Consider the following 21559-nt stretch of genomic DNA (forward strand, 5'->3'; position numbering starts at 1 on the left):
GAGAACCTCAAAATCTTTGTATAAATGCTGTTAAGTCAAAGGCAAAACTAAAGAACATTTCGAAATGCCTTCTTCATTTACTTTGATAATTTTTAAACTCGAGCTCAGATAGAGGACAGAGTAGGGGAGAGAAAACAGAATAATGTTAGAGCATTCCACAAATAAAGACTTCAGGATATATCTTAATTTGCTTTATAAGATAGTAAACAGACTTATCAAAACCTCTAACCTTCACACATGCAAATAAAACAGCAAATTATCCCCACAGTGCTTTCCTTTATAATTTAAAAAAAAATTTCAAAATAATTTAAAACCAACAACTGAAGTACCTTTGCTTCTCATTAACTCTCACCCGATCAATAGGTTCATTGAATAATCTTAAGGTAATACAACTGGAATGGAAGCATTTCAATACTCCAAGAAGATAGACCTGAACTATTTGTAGAACTACAGAGGATACATTTCAACTCAGATAAGATCAGAAGAGAACACATTCCTTATTGAAAAGTTTCCACAGAGCGCACAAAGGAAAACGCCCCGGGACAGAAAGAACTGACCTCACCAGTCTTCCCCAACACAGAAGGTTTATGGATCCAGGCACTTTGTTTTCTAACTCAAACCATTACATTTAAATGATTCACCAAAGCTCTCGTTTTAAATTTTGTGCGTACTTTTCTGACATATACTGATTATTCATTCTGAAAGTAGTTGGATAGATAGATAAATAGGGGAAAGGGAAATTTACCCTTTCACAGTAGAACATATTACCAGAAACGCAACGCATATAAAAGTGCTAGAGAAAAAGAAAAAAACACCCACGGAAAATCCATACACATTCTAGGACTCTAAAACAAGAAGTAAATATTATCCATGATCCTGACACAAAGAGATATGACAAGGGGAGAGGGGAGAGGCCTGGTTACTCCTTAGGTTATGTCAATCCCTGAACACAGACACAGCTGATGTACCCCACAACCTACAACATGCTATTCAGTTGCCAAACTGTCATACACATTTTATACAAAATCATTATTATATGAACAACTTTAAGAACCTAGATGTTTCCCATATACTTTTCCAAGGAAAAATATTATAGATACAATTAAGGTATATGTTATAATCATGAACATATTACTACTTTGTTCATAAAACACATACAAATAAATTATTTCATAGAATTAAGCTAAATGAGCCTTCTACTTTGTTGTTTTTCTTCAACAGAATGTACTAAATGACTTTTTATTAGTCTTTAAATTAAAAGTGCTTTATAATAGCATTTTATGCAGTATTTCAAAAAAATTTTTGTGAAACAAAAATAAAAAGATTCTGAGATTTTTAAGCAAGTTAAGTAGAGAAAGGATTAAATAAAATAAAGAAAAAACAGGCATTCTGGAAGATAATTTAACTCTATAAAATGGATGATACACTTTTATGACCAAGCATGTCTGATGATCTTATTGTCATTCTCATACGTGCTGAATTTCATAGATGTAGTTATATGTTTGATTGTACGCACTTAATGGAAAACTGCGTGGTTTGGGATTTTCTTGGTGATAGCTTCAGAAGACCATAACTAAACACATAGAAATGTTATTCTCAGGTAAATCTCTAAAAAAAAATACCTTGATCAAAATGTCAGTGGTAAAGGTGGTAAATAATTCATAAGAGAGTAGACTATTAGAAATCACGACAACAAATAAGCATCAGGACTTTTTTTTTTAAGAAAGAACTTTCCTCACTCAAAAAAGTGAAATGTGTGAGTGACCTTTATTTATTTCTATCAACAAGCCTAACCCCAGAAACCTAGTCAAGCCAATGTCAACAACGCCAATCCCTTCAAAGGACAAAGGTATATCTGATTAAGTAGTATTTGTAAAATAAACTGCTCTCCCTGATATCCTCTCCTCTGAGATCCTGTTTTCAACCTTAAAAAATAATGGTCATATTAATTACAAGGACGTTAGCTGGTGAACCCCAGAGAGAGTAAAATTTGATTACAAATAAAAACTCCACAGGTAGAGACAAAAATCAGTATTTTGTTGGAAAAGATTTACCATGAATATGTGCTGAAGTCGGTTGCACCATTTCTCAAGCATTATATTAGGGAGTAAGGATAAGGCTTTCCCCATTCTCCACCAAATTTGCATTTCTGTGTTGGTGGAGTTATCTAGCACAACAGAAACAGCTGGCTTCTGAAACAACAATCTCGCTCTTTTCTCTACCCTCAAAATACACCTTGATACTCGGTAGGGGCACACACACGAACTCGAGAGTGTGCGCGCACGTGCACACACGCACACCCACTGTAATCGACACTGCTTAAATTTCTGATTGCAAACATTTTAGACTCAGTTGGCACTTACCTTGCAAAGACGTGTTAGGTAAACTTGCTTCATTCTCTCCCATTTTATTATTTCTTTTTAAAGGGGGCCAAGCAGTTTCAAATTGTGTCAGTTACCCTGCAAGCTTTGTGACCTTCTGGCTTTCTCCTGTAGTACTGTAACAGTATACTACCTGCTTTCTTCTGTGAATAATTACCTTTCTGCTTCCTGAGTTACCTGGCCTTGCAGGACCTGTTTTACTATGAAGTGAGATCACATCCTTTGATCCAATGTACTGCTATTAATGTGTGCTTCACAAAACGTGGCTTTGCTTCAGTTCTGGTATTAACTTTTAATTCCCTACTTTCACTTTAGTCCAGAAATGTGTTTATACTTTTCCCCTGAAGTGTTGATACTAGCAACACACCATGGTGCAGAGCCAGTGTTTTGTTTTTTAGTGTTCTTGATCTGTTTCTCTTATAGACATGAAAGAAAATTTAAAGTGAATTTTGCAACATCCCTTTAAAAAAAATACAGGGAGATAAGGAACAACATGAGAATCAGTTTTGTGCAGCGGTGGAAAGACAGACTGGAGAATCTCCAATACTAGCCATGTGAACTATAAGAGAGGAATATAACTTCGAGACTCAGTTTCCTCAACTGTGAAATGGGGACAATATCTTTTTCAGATTACTATGAAGATTGAAAGTAATGAAGTATGACTGTGCTAAACACTGTGAATGGCAGATAATACACAACGAGCAACACTTTTCCTCCTCTTCTCCTTCCCTCTTCTTCTTCCTTTTCCTCTTTCATCTCCTTCCTTCTCTCTCTCCCCTTGTCCATCTCCTCTTTCTGACCAGTGGAAAGAATGCTGAACTAAAGCACTGATGTCACTATGTTCCAATATCAGTTGTGTTACTTAGAAACTGAGAGACTGTAAAGAAATGATTCAGGGGACCAGCCCGGTGGTGCAGCAGTTAGGTTTGTACGTTCCGCTCCTTGGCGGCCGGGGGTTCTCCAGTTCAGATCTCGGGTGCAACATGGCACCGCTTGGCAAAAGCCATGCTTTAGTAGGTGTCCCACGTATAAAGCAGAGGAAGATAGGCATGGATGTTAGCTCAGGGCCAGTCTTCATCAGCAAAAAGAGGAGGATTGGCAGTAGTTAGCTCAGGGCTAATCTTCCTCAAAAAAAAAAAAAAAGGAAAGAAACGATTCAGTCCAATCTTGGAGTCCTCGAAGTCCTCGTGTCTAAAAGGATACTCATATTGCACTGCCTTTTTAATAGGAACATAGTGAGTATTAAACTGTTGTGTTTCAAACAAAAATAATCTCTTAGCAAAGATGAACAACAAATTGGAGATTTATCCTTACTCACTTTTAAATGAGAGAGGAGCTAGATCACAATAATGTCTATTTATTTAAGCTCTCTCCCATTAGTCATCTAGAATAAAAAACAATCTCTACTTTCTCTGTCTAGAATTCCTTAAAAAAAATCTGAGGCTCAAACATCTCCTCCTTTAATAGCTGTTTAATTTCCAATTTGAAAATAATCTGTATACCATGTTTGCTAGTCTATTAATAAAAAAATGATTACATAAGTTATAAAACAACAGAAATGGCAAACAACTAGGGAGTTATACTAAAAAATAATTAGAAATAAAAACAAACATGACATAAAAAAAATCCTCATCACAGTTAATTTAAAGTTCTCTCATTTATTACCTCTCTGGGTCTCAGTTTCGTCATCTGTAATGGAGGGAGCTGGACTATTTACTATCTAAGGCCCATTTCATCACTACAATGCCAGAAGCCTCTGATTCAAAATCCAGGTTGAGGTTTGTTCTAGAATAGAGTAGTCCTTTGCCTAGTACAATTGCATAATATAATGTATACCTCATGCTACATACTTTACCAAAAGTCACCTGAAATTGAATGTTTGCCAATTATACACTATAATCATCACATTCAGACTTTCCCATTAGAGGAGAAACACACATATCAATCCTCACTTATTATAGCAAACTTGCAAATGTATTTACATACCTGCCCCAGGCACCTCAAATTAGTCATTAACAGGTAGAAAGCACTCATTATCTACCAGCTGAATTATGGCATGTGGGAAGTTACAATGAAAGTAGAATAGAGAAGCCCTATTTTTGAGCCAAGGAAAAACATAAACATATAAACACCAGAAACCTCAAAAGTGTTTATAGCTGCACAGAAAACAATCCAAATATACATTCAGTTATACTGAAATGATTTCAGTACTAACAAAGTGCCATGCTCATACACTTTCTCCCTCCCTCTCTCTCTCTCTCTCTCTCTCTGTCTCTCTCTCTCTCTCTGTCTCTCTCTCTCTCTCTTGCTTCTGGGCTTTGCATGCCTGGAAAACTTCTTTCATCACTTCCCTTTTCCTGACTAATTCATATGCGGGAATTCTTCTTGACACAGTCACAGTTGAGACCTCTTCTGTGTGCTCCTAGGTGCCCCTTAACAACTTTTACCATGGCTCTTATCACATGGTATTACATGTACTGCTTAATTATTTCGGTCTCTGCAAGCTGTTATGTCAGACACGCTTTCTATGTCCATCGCATTATCCCTAGCACCTAGCACAGTTCCTACTACATATTATCCCTTCAACAAGTTTTGAAAAGGTGAATAAAATTACCATCATCAGAAAGAGTGAGTTAAGGGGTCTCAAAGAAAAGAAGGACATGGACTAGTGAAGAAGGTGATGGAAAATATTCCAGGAGGGCAAAATGACAAATTAAAGTTCAAAAATGAAAAGAGATGGGCGAAATAGGCAGGTTTACCTGCAAGAGCAAATAATTAAGAGCTATAAGAATAAAAGAAATGAGGACACTTATGAGAATTTCCGAAAGAGAATCAAAGATAGAGGAAGTAAATGAAAGAGAAAAAAATAGTTAAGGCATTAGTTTAAAACATACACACATACCAAAAACAAACAGCATGGGTGGCATTAGCCAGGAGAGCTTCACTGAATGGTGAAAAGGAAACTAATATAATTAAAAATATTACCAAGATTTTCAAACTCTTGGAAAGGAAGTCTATGATAGTGAATGTGTCCCCACATACATTACAAGACATTGCTGTAAAAATTATGAGGGTTTTTTTTTTTCTGAGGAAGATTCACCCTGCGCTAATAGCCATTGCCAATCTTCCTCTTTTTGCTTGAGGAAGATTTGCCCTGAGCTAACATCTGTACTAATCTTCCTCTGTTTTGTATGTGGGTCACCACCACAGCATGGCCAGCAACAAGTAGTGTAGGACTGTGCCCAGGAACCAAATCCAGGCCACTGAATCAGAGCACATGAAACTTAACCACCAGGCCACAGGGCCAGCCCCCATGAAGCGCAATTTTTAAACAACTTAGATGACATAATAGAAAACAACACATCTAACCACATCTCCTATTTGTGTTTCCAACATTCTATTTCTTAAGCAAACTCCAAGGAGAGAATGGGCAAGGGATGATAAAGGCTATCCTTTATCACTCAGTTTGAGGGTTCTACCTAGAAATTATACATGAGGAAGAAACCAATATTGCAGCTTAAACTTGTTATAGGTGGTTATTGAAGTGATTCTTCTGATTTTCAAGGGAAAATATATGTGAAAATTTGAAAAAAATTTTGAAGTAGTTATACAAAGTTCCGAATGTTAGTCTGTTACAAAATTATCTGTTACAAAACATGGGACCCTGGGTATGTAAAATGTCACAATACATCTAATAATTACACAAACCTGGTACTTATTTTCTCAAAGAAAAGTATAACACAAGAAGAACAAAATGGTCAAAACCATAAATATCCATGGAGAGAAAAAGGCTAGAGAGAAAGGATTAGAACTCTTAAACTTGTAATCCCATAAGCCATTATTGGAAGGAATTCCATGTTCAACAAGCAGGATGGATCTTTGAGATTATAGTTCTCAAAATTAGATCGATGTGCTGGAAGGATACCAGAATATACCCCCCCAAAATATGTCTCTTAAGCATATGGATTATTTTGAGATAAGGCAATTGAGAACCAGCAGTAAAAGCTCTTTAATTCCTCTGATTGCCTAAAAATAGAGTACCAATTTCCTCTTTGGTAAAGGAAATTTACCTTTATAAAGGAAATTTCCATTTGTAAAAGTGTGCCCTCACCAGGAAGAGAACTACTCCAGGAAACAACTCTTATCACCTCAGAAACTCTCATCTGCATAAAAGACAACCCTTACTCACTGTACGTTTCCTCTCTTCACTTTCCCATAACTTATGTTTCTCTCCCAGAAGCCCAAAACTCCTTTTCCATTGTTTAGTCTAAAATGGTATATAAGCCTCAATCATCTGCCTCCTTGAGACTCATTTCCTTGTGAGACTTTCATGTTTATCTACATAATTCAAAACTTTTTTTTTCTTTTCTTAATCTGTCTCTTATCCATTTGATTCAAGGACTCAGCCAGTGAACCTAGGAGGGTAGAAGAAAAAGGTTTTTCCTCCCCTACATGGTCCGTTTTCAAGAACTTTTACTAGTCCTACTTATTTCTTGTATTTTAGAGTAAAGCAAACCCAGTTCCCATCCAGTCCTACTCCAGTGTTTAAACTGTTTTAGCCTGTTTCCTCACCTATAAAGCAGGACTAAGTAACAGTGTTTTGAAAGAATTAAATGAGATAATATTTAAATGTCCAACAGAGTGTCAGGCAAGTAATAGGATGGTTAGTTTCACATTATCACCTCAACATAAATTGCCGATCCTGGCAAACCACCCAAAGTCTGACAAATATTTTCAAATGTTGGGAACTGATATCACACAAAATTTCCTGAATTGAGCCTACTTCTCCTAAGTTTCTTTCTTGATAAAAATAAAGTAGTCAACAGTATAAAAACGATAAACTTTGCAACCTGTTATTATGAGCCATATGACTTTAGACATTTCATCATTTAGTTTTTTTAAGCAAAGATTCTTTGATGAAGTTGGAACTTTTGTTGGTTTGTTGTAGCTATGAATTCCTAGGATGGAGCTGTCTGATCCTCAGTGATGCTAAATACTTCTGAGTCCTACCCAAAACAAAATAGCTGGTAAACTAGGAAAAGAGGGCAAAGTACACACTATGCAAGAAGAATGGGTGGGAATAAATTAAACAAGATTTTCTCATGTTTGGAAATACTGGCCCAACATATTCTAACTCCTCTCTTCTGGATCTGGGTATTACTGAAGCCAAGTACCTGAAGGTTACTGTAAATATTCAATAAGAACATGATTACCTTTCACCTTGTTCCCAGCACAGACAAAGATGAAAAGAGGTTAATCTTGTCAATTTGCTGTTTTTCTTGTTTAACCTGAGGGGTGACTCAAGGGTCACAAGGATTTATGAGCTTGTTTTACAGAAGAAAAAGAATGTCCTTAAGGAAGTCATGATCACCAGATAATCAGCGCCCAACTGTCTTTGATGCCCAGAAGTCAGATGGCCCAAGGGCTTATCTGGAGTGAAAGAAACAGGATTATCCTCTTTGTTTCTCCAAAACTCCTCCTACCAAGCCTCTTAGCTCTATAAAACCCCCTGCTTTCTTCTCTTGTTAAGGCGGATTTAAGAGAACTTATCCTCCTGCCTTCTCATTTTGGCCAACTTGTAATAAACCTTTTTCCAACTCCAAGCACCCATGGTCTTAGTGATTGGCTTACTGTGCATGGGCACAGGAACCTGAGACTAAGAGATTCAGTATCATTATCATCTACCCAGTTGCCCAAGACAGAAACTTAGGATTTATCCTTGGCTCCACCCTCCCACATTCCCCAAATAGTCACTAAGTGCTATCAATGCTGTGTCCTAAATGTCATTGAAATCCACCTCCTTAACTTTTCATTTCCTCTAGGTGAATCTATTATCATTTCTTGCCAAGAGAAAAACTCGCTAAATGAAATCTTCCTTCCTTCTAATCAATCCTTTCTATATCTGCTAGAATCATCAAGCACATATAACAATCTTCCTAAAACATAATCATGCTGTTTCCATGCTCATAGATGTCCATTGGTCCCACAGCCTACTCAATAATGTCAATACATATCGCCACAAGTTTCCATCCCACTGACTCCTAATCCTCCGTTAACATCTAGTTAATTTAACTCAGCTTTTCTGACATCCCCAAGCACATTTGATACTATAATTCTAAATAGTTGAATACCTAACATGAACATAATCACATTTACTTTTCTATACATGTGAATATAAAAGAAATATTTGGTCAAAAAAATTAAGGCCCGATCAGTGTTTTGTATTAAGATTGACTGATGGACAAAAGTATCCTTTAGATATTACTAACTAAACTTTTAATTCTCTATCTTTCTTTCATAAAATGTTATATAGAATCTTAAGAAAATTAATATTGGTGAAGAACTAAGAAAATAACTATTTCTTCCAGTAGTAAGAAGCATCCATTAGCAAGGAAACAAGATAAGTCCTAATTAATGGCAAGGAAAGTATTGTCATTTTAATGATCTTTTCACTACAGTTTAAATAAAGAACCCAAGGAACTATATAAATTATATGCTACCACACACACATACACACAAACTGAGTTGCTTAATAGGATGGTTTGTAGGTTATTTCACTTAATTAAGATATACAATGACTCATCTGAAAATAGACACATGGAGGTGCCACGTTGGAAGTCAGGTAGGAGTGAAACTACAAAGTATTCTAATTTGCTCCTGGGAACAACGCTCACTATTCCAGGTTATGGAAGAACTCTGTGACAAAACATTAAATATAAGCTTATAATCATAGTGGATAGTGATTTATGTGCTTTTTATGAGGCTCCCATGAAATCTTGGCTTACATGCCAGAAAGCTTGAAAGTGATATACTCTTGTTAGCGAGCTCAGCCTCACATGTGTGAGTCTACCCATGGTGGGAAGACTAGCTATGACAGCCATCTAAGCATCATCTGAAAAAAGGAAGAGTTAAGAAAAATTTAAACGTACATTTAATGCTATCATGGAACTCTAAAATGAAGTGCATACACACGAAACATAGTTGCCTAATCTACATTAAAAAAAACAGTTGTTCAACAAACTCTGGCAAAACTCCCTCAAGAGAACACCTAAGGAAAGCATTAAAGGAAAGAAATATACAACGCTAACTGCCTGATACAGCATAGAATGGTGAACTGATCAATTTGAGAATTTTACGACATGTTAAAAATTTACAATAATGCTGGGGAAAAAAATATATATATATATAGTTAAAACCCTTGAACACCCAGGTTTAATAGGAGCACCAAGGTCATAGAATGATTTGTCTCTGTCATCTTTTTAAAATGCAATGAGGAGCCGGCCCGGTGGCACAGCGGTTAAGTTCACATGTTCCGCTTCTGGGTGGCCCAGAGTTCACCAGTTCAGATCCCGGGTGAGGACATGGCACCACTTGGCACGCCATGCTGTGGTAGGCGTCCCACATATAAAGTAGAGGAAGATGGGCATGGATGCTAACTCAGGGCCAGTTTTCCTTGGCGAAAAGAGGAGGATTGGCAGCAGTCAGCTCAGGACTAATCTTCCTCAAAATAAATAAATAAATAAAATCTAATGAAAATGTTTAAATGGTACCGTTAGCTTGGAGATAAATTCACTTCCTCAAAATATCCTAAAAATGAGCAATCCTGAAAACAGAAGTTTCATATTCATGACAAAGAATGATCTAAAAGAGCTCTGAAAATGTTTTGCAAATAGATCCGAACCAGTCAGTCATTCAGGCTGAGAGGTAAAATCTGTTCCAGTCTTTAGCTTCACTATATTCTAAAACAAAAGAAAAAAAAGACAAGAATTGATGCCAACTGTGCTTCAAGAATGTGGTAAATACTAACTAAATGAAAACAATGTTTAACAGCTGTTCAGGGGGTAACAGCTTTCTCTTCTAAGGTGAAGCTGAGTTAAAAGTCGAAGTTTCTCATTGTTTTTAGAAATGTTCCATTCCTCTCACTTAACATTTTAAAATATTAATAATAGGTGACCATGTCCAAAATAAACACAGTAACTACAACAATCACATATTAAAACTAACACTAAGTGCTTTGGTTTCAATTTAGGAAGTACGAACAAAATAGGGGTCAACAATAACAAATTAATTATGGGGAATCAGAGAAAAGTTTACCCTTTTGTTACTATTTTTCTTTAGTTTTTTCTTTCCTTTCTTTTTCCCTCTTCCTTCTTTTCTTCTTCATCTTCTTCTTTTTACTGAATAAAGTCAAAGTGGCAGAACAAGCTTTCCTAGAAACGGATTCCAGGAGAACTCCTTCTGTTCGACATCATAATGGGCCACCACTTTCCACTGAGAAGGTTTTCTTTCTGAAAGTTCCTCTTCCACTTTCCTGCTGGCTCTCTGCCAGCTAGCATTGCTAAAGGAAAGGAGATGAAGGATTAAAGTCTCCAGCCTTCCCCTAAGCAGTGAGTACTTAAAATAGACTTTCTCTACGGTGAATGGCTGCTGTCTTTCCTATGGTGATCAGATTTACAAAATGAGAAAAAAGTCAGAAAATAAATGAGGAGACATAAACACAGCTTCTCTGGACAGATTTTTCAGAATAATAGGCTGAATGGGGAGAAATCAATGAAAGAAGAAAATCCTAGGATGACGCTGGAAAATATGCTATTTGATCACCTGGGGCAATGAGAGGCTCACAACATGTGAGCAATGTTAAGAATGAAAAAACACAAAAACAGAATAGACGTGCCATTGCTCAAGTTAGCTTTAAATACTTATTTCATTATGTCTCTCACACCTCTTCTAAAACTTTTAGTCTTCCTATACCCTAACACATCAAATTAATTTTTATTTCCTTAACATTTTAAAAAATATGCAGGGCAAACATGGCCCTGTATTCCAACTCTCAAGGTACACATTATAGAGCATTTCTTAGTTACTGTTTTTAGATCTGCCAGATTCATAAGCATTTAATAAATACCTATGATTGATTAATTGAAAACAGAACACAATTCTATTTCATCTTTCTCCTAAAATTTTTAAAATAAAATTAATAAAGAGCATAAGGAAGATTATTAATTCAAAATGTTTCTGGTATTCCTGCTTCTCTCTGAAGGGGACAGACTATGCCCCCCCAAAATACGCCACTTTGGCATAAGGATTCTTTTGTGCTGAAGGCAGTTAGCTCTCTGCCCTCCCTCTTTCTGTTTAAAAGCAGGATGCGTGTCCATTTGTAGTGGTGTTTCCTGCTCCCTTACCAGGAAAAGAACTGCTCTGGAGACAATTCTTGGCACCTAATGACTTTTACCTGCGTAAAAGCACTCTTACTAAATAATTCTTATTTTTTGATATAATCCCTCCCCTTATTTGCCTATAATTTACCTTCCTCCTCCAGAAGTCCCAACCCCCTTTTCCTTTGTCTAGCCTAAGATGGTATAGAAGCCTCAAATTCTAAATGCCTCCTGGAATCACTTTTCTTTGTGAAATCCTGGTATGTATGTATGTATATATGCATATATACAAGGAAATCTATTTTTTTCCTCTTGTTAACCTGTCTTTTTTCAGTTTAATTTGCAGGGCTCCCAGCTATTGAACCTGGGAAAGTGAAGAAAAAAAAGTTTCTTCCTCCCCTACCTCTTTCATAAAGTGTCCTGTACATTACCGGATTTCCAGTTGGAGAGAACTATTAATTTCTTTAGTTTTCCTAAAGTCTAAGAAACTCATTATTTACTCCAGGTTGGTGACAAATCTAAAATTATAATATTTTAAAGTTCACAATGGTTTGAAGAAATGAACTGAGATTGAATTACCCCTATTAGCACCTAATGAAATCAGTTAAATAGTGAAAACAAAGACGAAAGTGTAAAACACATCAAGAAAACTGAAAGGCAATTAAAAATTATTGAAGGTAACTTTAAAGAGAACATTCTACTTTCTAATTTAATGGTTATTTGATGGCATCACAAATTTTGCATTTATCTGCCCTCAGATACTTTTGTTTGTCTGGAAACTCATTTTTTTAAAAAGTAGAATCTGAACAATTTTAGGTGAGTTATTCGCTTTCCAGTGGGTCCAATTCCCTCTGTACAGTCCTGCTTGCTTTATGTTACTTGCCTATCCTCTGAACCATTTCAATATGTGACCCTGGGCTTTTTAGTAAGCAAATCACCAGAGCTTTCTTCCCAATTTCGGTGTCCAAATATTAGAATGTAAGTATGCAAAATTATATAAATATAATAGTTCATCCTTACCACCAAATTAATATATTAGAACTGCTTTATTTGAATTTCAAATTGTTAATGAGCTAAAGATGATTCTTTAAGTGGCCAATCTCAAGATTAAGTTCAGAAATCTTACGATATAAAGAGAAAATTGCCTTTAGCAATGTAAGAAAACATGTTTTATAAATGTTTGCTGTATTCTTTCACTAAATAATGGCAACAAAAATTGGTGGAATCTGGTTTCTTTATAGAGGTAAAATTTACACACAATAAAATGCAACCCTTTAAGTGCATTGTTAGATGAGGTTTGATAAATGTATTGAAGGTTCCAGAATATGCCACCCCAAAATACGCATCTTTAGCACATGATTATTTTTAGCTAAAACACATTGAGAATCAGCAGATGCAGGAAAAGCTCTAAAAACAGGGCATAAGTTTTCCTTTTGTAAAGGAAACTTACATTTATAAAGGAAATTTCCATTTCTAAAAGGTGTCTTCCTCTCTCCTACCAGGAAGAGGAGGATTCCTAACAATTCATTAATAAAGAAGGGAGGGACATAAATCTGCAATAACAAACCTTATGTGACAATCCAAGTTTAACATACTTATCCTTGTCACATTCCCATAAATTGCCTCCCCTGCCCAGAAGCCCCAAACCCCTTTTCTTTTGTGTATCCTAAGGTAATATACGAGCCCAAGTTCTAACCACCCCTTTGGATTACTCATTACTGCTTACTCCCATATATACATGTGCGGTATACATATTAATAAATTTTCGTTTGTTTTTCTCTTGTTTATCTGTCTTTTGCCAGTCTAATTTACAGGGTCCCAGATGGAGAACTCAACATGGGTCCGGGGAAAATTTTTCTTCCTCCCCTACAGTATTCATTATTAGACTTCCCACAACATTCAAGATAGAGAATATTTCCATCATTCTAACAAGTTATCTTATAACCTTTTATACTTAATCTCTTCCCCCAACCCAACCCTCATCCCAGTCAATAGGCATTAAATTTTGGCAAATGCTTTTCCCTTGTCTACTGAGATGATTAGATGATTTTTGTCATCAATTCTCTAAATATATAAATTACATTGATTTTCAAATATTAAAACAAGCTTGCATTTGTGGAATAAACCCTACTTGTCAGAACGTATTATCTTTTTTCATGTATTACTAGATACAACTGATAATATTTTGATAAGGATATTTGTCTATGTTTATATTTTTTCTCCTCTGGTAAAGCATTTTATTTGCCTAGTTTGGTAATACTGGCCTTATAATATTAGTAGATAAGTTTTCCCTCTTCCTTTATTTTCTGAGAAGATTTGTTTAGGACTGTCCTTAAATGTTTGATAAAACTTGCCAGTGAAACAATCTGGGCCTGGTATTTCCTTTATGGAAAGGTTTTAAACCATATATTCATTTCCTTAATGGTAATAGACATATTAAGATTTTCTCTTTCTTCTTGAGACATTTTTTATAATATATGTCATACATAGAATTTGTCTATTTCATCTAAGTTGTTGAATAAATTGATGTAAAGTTGTGCATGATATTCACTTATCTTTTTAATGCCTGCAGGGTCTGTGGTGATATCCCCTCATTCATTTCTGATGTTAGTAATTTGTAGTTTTGTGTGTGTGTTGATCAGACTAGCTAGAGTCATTAATCTTCTAAAAAAATAGCTATTGTTACATTGTTTTTCTTTATTGTTTGACAATTTTCTATTGTATTGAATCCTGTTCATATTTGAATTGTTTCTGTCCTTGTACTTACTTTGGATTTAATTTGCTCTTCTTCTTTTACTTAATTAAGTTGTAAGTTTACAACATTGATTTTAGTGGTTTCTTTTTTTTCTAATACAGCATTTAAATCCATAAATTTCCTTCTAACCACCAATTTACCTGCATCCCACAAATTATGACACATTGTGTGTTAAATATAATTTAGTTTAAAATATTTTCTAATTTCTCTTTTAATTTATACTTTAATCTAGAGTTATTTAGAAGTATTACAAGTTCCAAAACTTAGAGATTTTCCAGGTATCTTTCTGTAATTGATTTTTGTTGAATTCCATTGATGTCAAAGAATATACCCTGATTTCAATCTTTTCAAATTATTGAGACCATTTTTGTGGACCTGTGTTGGTAAATGGTCTACATGCATTGAAAAAGAATATGTAATTTGCTATTCTTGATTGTAGCATTCTAAATGGTTTGCCTATTTATAGATCAATTAGATCTATAAATCCAATTGATCTATATGGATCAATATAGATCAACTGAGAGAGTGATATTGGCATCTTCAACTATAATTGTGGATTATAATGTGTTTTTCAATTCAGTTCTACAAGTTTGCTTTTTGCATTTTGAACCTTTATTATTAGGTGAAAACACATTTAGGACTTTTATGTCCTGTGGTAAATTGACCTCATAACCATTATAAAATGCCCCTCTTCATCCTCTGAAAAATTTCTTGTTCTAAAGACTTTATCTGCTATATATTTAGTGCTTTCATAGTATATCTTTTTCCATCCTTTTTTTTCTTTTATTCTTTTTTTCCCTAAATCCCTGAAACACATATTTGTATATTCTAGTTGTAGGTCCTGTTAGTTCTACAGTTCTGCTGTGTGTGACGTTGCCTCAGCATGATGAGTGGTGCTAGGTCTGCGCCCAGGATCCAAACCAGCGAAACCCTGTGCTGCCGAAGCAGAGAGTGCAAACTTGACCACTCGGCCACAGGGATGGCCCCTCTATCCTTTTATTTAATGTCTTTCTCTTTAAAGTACATATCTCTCCAAGAAGGTATGGTGGGGTCCTCCTTTTTCTTTTTTTAAATTCAGACTAAGTCTTCTCTTTTTGATTGCAGTATTTAGAGTACATGAATGTAATAATCAACATAGTTGGATTTAATTCCACCATTTCGCTATTTTTCATTTGTTATGTAGGGGAGTAGAATTTGCTACCCCAAAATATGTCTCTCAGGCATAAGGAATATCTTGAGCTGGTTATTTTTTAATCAATTAATTTATTTTTTTGAGGAAGATTAGCCCTGAGCTAACATCCACCACCAATCCTCCTCTTTTTGCTGAAGAAGATTGGCCCTGAGCTAACATCTGTGCCCATCTTCTTCTATTTTATATGTGGGACGCCTGCCACAGCATGGCTTGATAAGCAGTGGGTAGGTCCATACCCGGGCTCCAAACCAGCAAACACCAGGCCACCAAAGTGGAGTATGTGAACATAACTGCTACGCCACTAGGCTGGCCCCACTTCGTTATTTTTAAGATACTACAGATATAGGAGAAGCTCTGAAGACCCAGTACACATTACCCTTTTGTAAGAGATATTTACATTTATAAAAGGAATCTCCATTTGTAAGCTTGTCTCCCTCTCTGTAACAGGAAGAGAAAGATGATTCTAAATCTCAAGAAACTCTTTTTTTTTTGGAGGAAAATTAGCCCTGAGCTAACATCTGCTACCAATCCTCCTCTTTTTGCTGAGGAAGACTGGCCCTGAGCTAACATTTGTGCCCATCTTCCTCTACTTTATCTGTGGGACACCTAACACAGCATGGCTTTTGCAAAGCAGCACCATGTCCACACCTGGGATCCGAACTGTTGAACCCTAGGCCACCAAAGTGAGATGTGCACACTTAACCACTGCCACAGGGTGGGCCCCTTAGAAGCTCTTATCAATTGAGAAGACAATGACTTAAATCTGAATAACAACCTTACTCTTGTTTACTGTGCTTTTCCTGGTAACCAACTCCCCACTCCCAACATCTCCTTTTGTCTTTAGCTGAAGATGGTATTTAAAGCAATGGTTTTGGCCATTTTGGGGAGTTACTCAGTTTTCCTGTGTCACCTTCTATGTATACAGGGGGTGTACATGTTGTTAAACTTTTGTTTATTCTTCTCCTGTTAATCTGTCTTATGACAATTAGATTATTAGACCAGCAAAATGACCTAGAAGATAAGAAGGGAAAATTTCTATGCCCCTACAGTTACATTTGTCCTTTTTTCTTCTTTTTTCTGTCTTCTTTTGTATTGAGTATGCTTTAACATTCAAATTCATCTGCACTATTTGCTTATTAGCCATTTTCTCTGTCTCTCAATTTCTTGATTTTGCTCTCACCTTTTCTCTGACTCTCTTGTTGCTTAAGGTTTTATAATATTCAGCATTAATTTAGCACAATCTACTTTCAAATAATAAACAATTTCACATATAAGAAACTTATACCAAACTCAACATATACAGACAACTAATCTATGACAAAGGATCTAAGAACATACAATGGAGAAAGACAGTATCTTCAATACATGGTGTTGGGAAGACTGGACAGCCACATGCAAAAGAATGAAACTAGATCACTATCTTACACCATACACAAAAATGAACTCAAAATGGATTAAAGACTTGAATGTAAGACCTGAAACCATAAAATCCTTAGAAGAAAATACAGGCAGTAATTTCCTTGTCATAGGACTTAGTGACGTTTTTGTGGATCTGACTCTAAAGGCAATGGAAACAAAAGCAAAAATAAACAAATGGAACTACATCAAACTAAAAAGCTTCTGAGTGGCAAAGGAAACCATCGTCAAAATGAAAACCAGCCTACTGAGTTGGAGAAGATATTTTCAAATCCTATATCTGAAAATGGGTTAACAGCTAAAATACATAAAGAACTCATACAAGGGGCTGAACCGGTGGCACAGCAGTTAAGTTTGCACGTTCTGCTTCGGTGGCCCAAGGTTTGCCGGTTCGGATCACAGGTACGGACATGGCACTGCACGACAAGCCATGCTGTGGTAGGCATCCCACATATAAAGTAGAGGAAGATGAGCATGGAAGTTTGCTCAGGGCCAGTCTTCCTCAGCAAAAAGATGAGGATTGGCAGCAGATGGTAGCCCAGGGCTAATCTTCCTCAAAAAAAAAAGAACTCATACAAGTCAATGACAAAAAAAATAACCCAATTAAAAAATGGGCAGAGGAACTAAATAGACATTTCTCCAAAGAAGACATACAAATGGCCAACAGGCACATGAAAAGATGTTCAACACTACTAATTATTAGGGAAGTGCAAATCAAACCATAATGAGATATCACCTCACAGCTATTAGCATGACTATTATCAAAAAGACAATGAGTAACAAGTGTTAGAAAGGATGTGGAGAAAACGGAACTCTCGGCACTGTTGGTGGGAATGTAAATTGGTGCAGACACTACGTAAAATGGTATGGAGACTCCTCAAAAAATTAAGAATAGAACTATCATGATTCAGCTATTCCACTTCTGGGTATTTATCCAAAGAATATGAAAATATTAATTTTAAAAGATATATGCACCCTTACGTTCATTGCAGCATTATTTACAGCAGCCAAGACGTGGAAACAAACTAACTGCCCATTGACGGATGAATGGATAAATAAAATGTGGTATATATATTCAATGGAATACTACTTCGCCATAAAAAAAGATGAAATCTTGCCATTTGCACCAACATGGATGGACCTTGAGGGTATTATGCTAAGTGAAATAAGTCAGATGGAGAAAGACAAATATCATATGATTTCACTCATATATGGAAACTAAAAAAACAAAACAAAGGAACAAACAAAACAAAACAAAAACAAACTCATAGTTACAGTGAACAGAATGGTGGTTACCTGAGGGGAAGGGGGTTGGGAGGTTGGCAAAATAGGTGAAGGGTGTCAATTGTATGGTGATGGATGGTACTAGACTTTTAGTGGTGACCACTTTGTAATTTATACAGATGTCGGACTATAATACTGTACATCTGAAACTTATATAATGTTATATACAAATTTTACCTCAATAAAAAAAGAAACTTATACTAGCACATACCATTTTCCCCTCCTGTCCTTTATGATACTGATACCATATGTCTATTGCTACATATGTTATAAATCCCGCAATACACTGTTACTATTTTTGCTTTAAAGAGTCAATTATTTTTAAATATATTAAAAATGAGAAAAATATTTTCTTATATTTACCTACACGTTTAAAATTTTATGCTCTTTGTCCCCATGTGTAGATCCAAGTTTCATTTTCTTACTGCCTGAAAAGTGCCCTTGCACATTTCTCTTAGTTCTTCTCTGCTGACAATGAATTCTCTCAGTTTCTGTTTGTGTGGAAAAGTCTTTATTTAGCTTTCATTCTTATAAGATAGTTTTCCTATACATAGAATTTCTAGGCTGATACATTTATTTTTCTTTCAGCATTTTAAATATGTTTTTCCCTTATCATCTGACTTGCAGAATTTCAGACAAGTCTATGGTTTTTCTCATCCTTTATCTTCTGTATTCCTGGGTGTTTTGTCTCTTGCTGTTTTGACTCATTCTCTTTGTTACTCATTTTTAGTCAGTTTGATTATTATGTGACTTGGTGTGATTTTCTTCATGTTTATCATGCTTGGAGTTTGTTAATTTTCTTGGATTTGTCAGTTTATAATATTCACCAAATTCTAAAAAAAATCTGCCTTCAATTGCTATCTCCAAATATTTTGTCTTTCCTTCTTTCGCTCTTCTTCCCCACTGTTACTCTAATTACATATCTGCTTTAAATACACACATAGATATATAGATGTATAGACAAAGATATAGACATAGATATCCAGGAGGTCACTGAAGCTCTGTTAATTTTTTTCAGTCCTTTTTCGTTTATATTTATGTTTGAACAGTTTTTCTTGCTATGACTTTCAGTTGACTGATAGTTTCTTCTGCAGTGTCTATTCTACTGTAAATTCTATCCAGTAAAATTTTCATTTCTAATATATTATTTTTCATTTGTAGAAGTTCTATTTGGAACTTCTAACATTTTTAACATTCTAACAAACTGACATTTTTATATCTTCCATTTTTTTCCTCATGAAGTTCATGTTTACATTTACATTATTGCACATATTTACAATAGTAACTTGAAATTACTGGCTAATTTCATCATTCTGGGTCTATTTCTTCTAATTAATTTTATCTTGATTATGAATCTCAATTTTCTGCTTCTTTGCATGTCTAGTAATTTTTGATTGGATGCAGAACATTTGCCTCTGTGACTTGTACATTGTTGAGTCATGATTTCTATTGTATTCCTCTAAAGATGTTAGGCTTTGCTTAGGCAGGCTGTTAAGTTATTTATAGATCAGTTTGATCATTTTGAGAATTGTTTTGTAGTTTTTTAGGGCAGGCCTAGAGTGGCCTTTACTCTAGAGCTACTTTAGCTGCACTACTAAGGTGTGTGTCATTTTTGGAGCTCTACTGGATGCCCTGCACACTCAACAGGTCTCTCCACTCTTGTTGGTGGGAACATGAATGATTTCTAGCCCTGTGTGAGCTCTGGAAATCATTCAATTTAGAGCTCTCTGATAACTGTACTTTCTGAACAGCTGTTCTTTGCTCAATATCATGGAGTTTCACCTTTTGCACTAATTGTTATTCCACTAAAGACTTCAAAGTACTCCTCTGCCGATGTCTGGAGCTCTTTTTTTGTGTAGCTTTCTTATTTCCAATATTGTATCCACAAATACTGATGCTTATGCTCCCCAAAGTTTAATCTCTATCTCTTCAACTCAAAAAATATTTGGGTTTTTCCTTCCTTCACCATTCTCAGGAAACTGCCTCTGGGTAGAAGGCCAGGGCAATTATAAGGCTCACTTTTTTTGATTCCATTTTCTCAGGGATCACAGTCCTGAACTCCCTCTTGTCCAATGTCTGAAAACAATTATTTTTACATATTTTGTCCAGTTGACTGGTTTTATGGCAGAAGGCAAGTCAAAGAGAATTTACTCCTCATAGGCAGACAGAAATGGTGCAACCTTTCTAGAGGGCAATTTGGCAAAATATATCTAAAGTATTAAATACAAGTTATAACATTTAAAATTTCACTCCTAGGAAGTCTTCCAAGACAATAATCAGAAAAGTGTGCAAACAAGTTAACGTAGCAACATTTATCAGTGTTGTTTACAATATAAAAAGATATAAGTAATTAAATACTAAAATAGGAGATTTTAAAAATAAATTTTTATATAATCTTATAGCATTATAATCTACAACTATTAACGCAGAACTATCCAGACTCACAAAATGTCCAACACATCATCGTGTTATATGATATATACTAAAATTATTTTAATTATCTCTACATTATAGGATTATTGATGATTGTCTAATTTCCTCCTTGGATCCTTCTTGATTTTTGATATTTTAAGACAAGTTTTATATGACGTTCATAATCAAAAGAAATAAAGCATTTATTTACCATCTTGAGAAAAAATTAAGCCTTATTTATTATTCTTGACTGTTCCTTATATTACATTAGAAAGGTAAAACACAAGACGTCTTAAACTATGCTTTCAAAAACTGCTAAGGACATCCCTACAATTTATCCCTAATTTATTTGTCTGATGTTCTAAGTGGAATCTGAGCTTGTTAGCATTGGCAAATAGCTAACATAAACAAACATATTTATAAATAGGTATTCAAAAAGTATTTGATAAATTTAGTTGATAAGGAAAGATATTTTTGTGAACTTTAATAAGAATTTTTTAGAGAGACCTAGGAAGAAAAACTGGTGTAATTAAAAAGCTATAAAACATGGCTGTTCTATGGCGGGGTGGGGGGGGCAGGAGAGATAAATGTCACTCAGCAGATATTTCCCAGCTTGTTTCTCATAAACTCATACTTTTACAAAGAAAATGCAAGTGTCTTAGCCACCCTGTTGATTTGGGGGATTTTATTTAGAAAAGGGAAACAGCAGGACAATTCTGTTTGAGCTGTGGAAGAAAGCAGACAAGAAGCCACCAAAGGAAAACCTGTCACTCTCCACAGACCTAGCAAAATAAGAAAATGAGCTTTACATTTCTTTTCTTTATAAAACAAACAAAAATCATCTTCTTATGATCTTAACAAATATATGATCATTAACAAAAATATAGACAGAAAAAAATAGAATTTAAATAACAAATGATTCCATTCTCAGAAGCAGCCAGTATTAACTTTTAAATATATATCC

At 35.2% G+C, this 21559-nt stretch overlaps 1 protein-coding gene across 6 annotated transcripts in view; it reads right to left on the minus strand.

Moving 5' to 3' along the window:
- The window catches only part of NAALADL2 (N-acetylated alpha-linked acidic dipeptidase like 2), a 1259279-nt gene that overhangs the window by 886271 nt on the left and 351449 nt on the right, over positions 1–21559 (minus strand). For 2 of the 6 annotated variants that reach the window (XM_046659061.1, XM_046659055.1), the window contains exon 1: positions 2364–2482. The exons of the other annotated variants lie outside the window; for them this stretch is intronic. In XM_046659061.1, coding sequence (XP_046515017.1) covers positions 2364–2406 — 43 coding nt within the window. In that variant the 5' untranslated portion in view covers positions 2407–2482. Of the gene's footprint in view, positions 1–2363; positions 2483–21559 lie in introns of those variants that run through there. 6 annotated transcript variants of the gene reach the window in all.

Source organism: Equus quagga, chromosome 4 (assembly GCF_021613505.1).
Source record: "Equus quagga isolate Etosha38 chromosome 4, UCLA_HA_Equagga_1.0, whole genome shotgun sequence".
In the NCBI taxonomy this organism is placed as follows: Eukaryota; Metazoa; Chordata; class Mammalia; order Perissodactyla; family Equidae; genus Equus; species Equus quagga.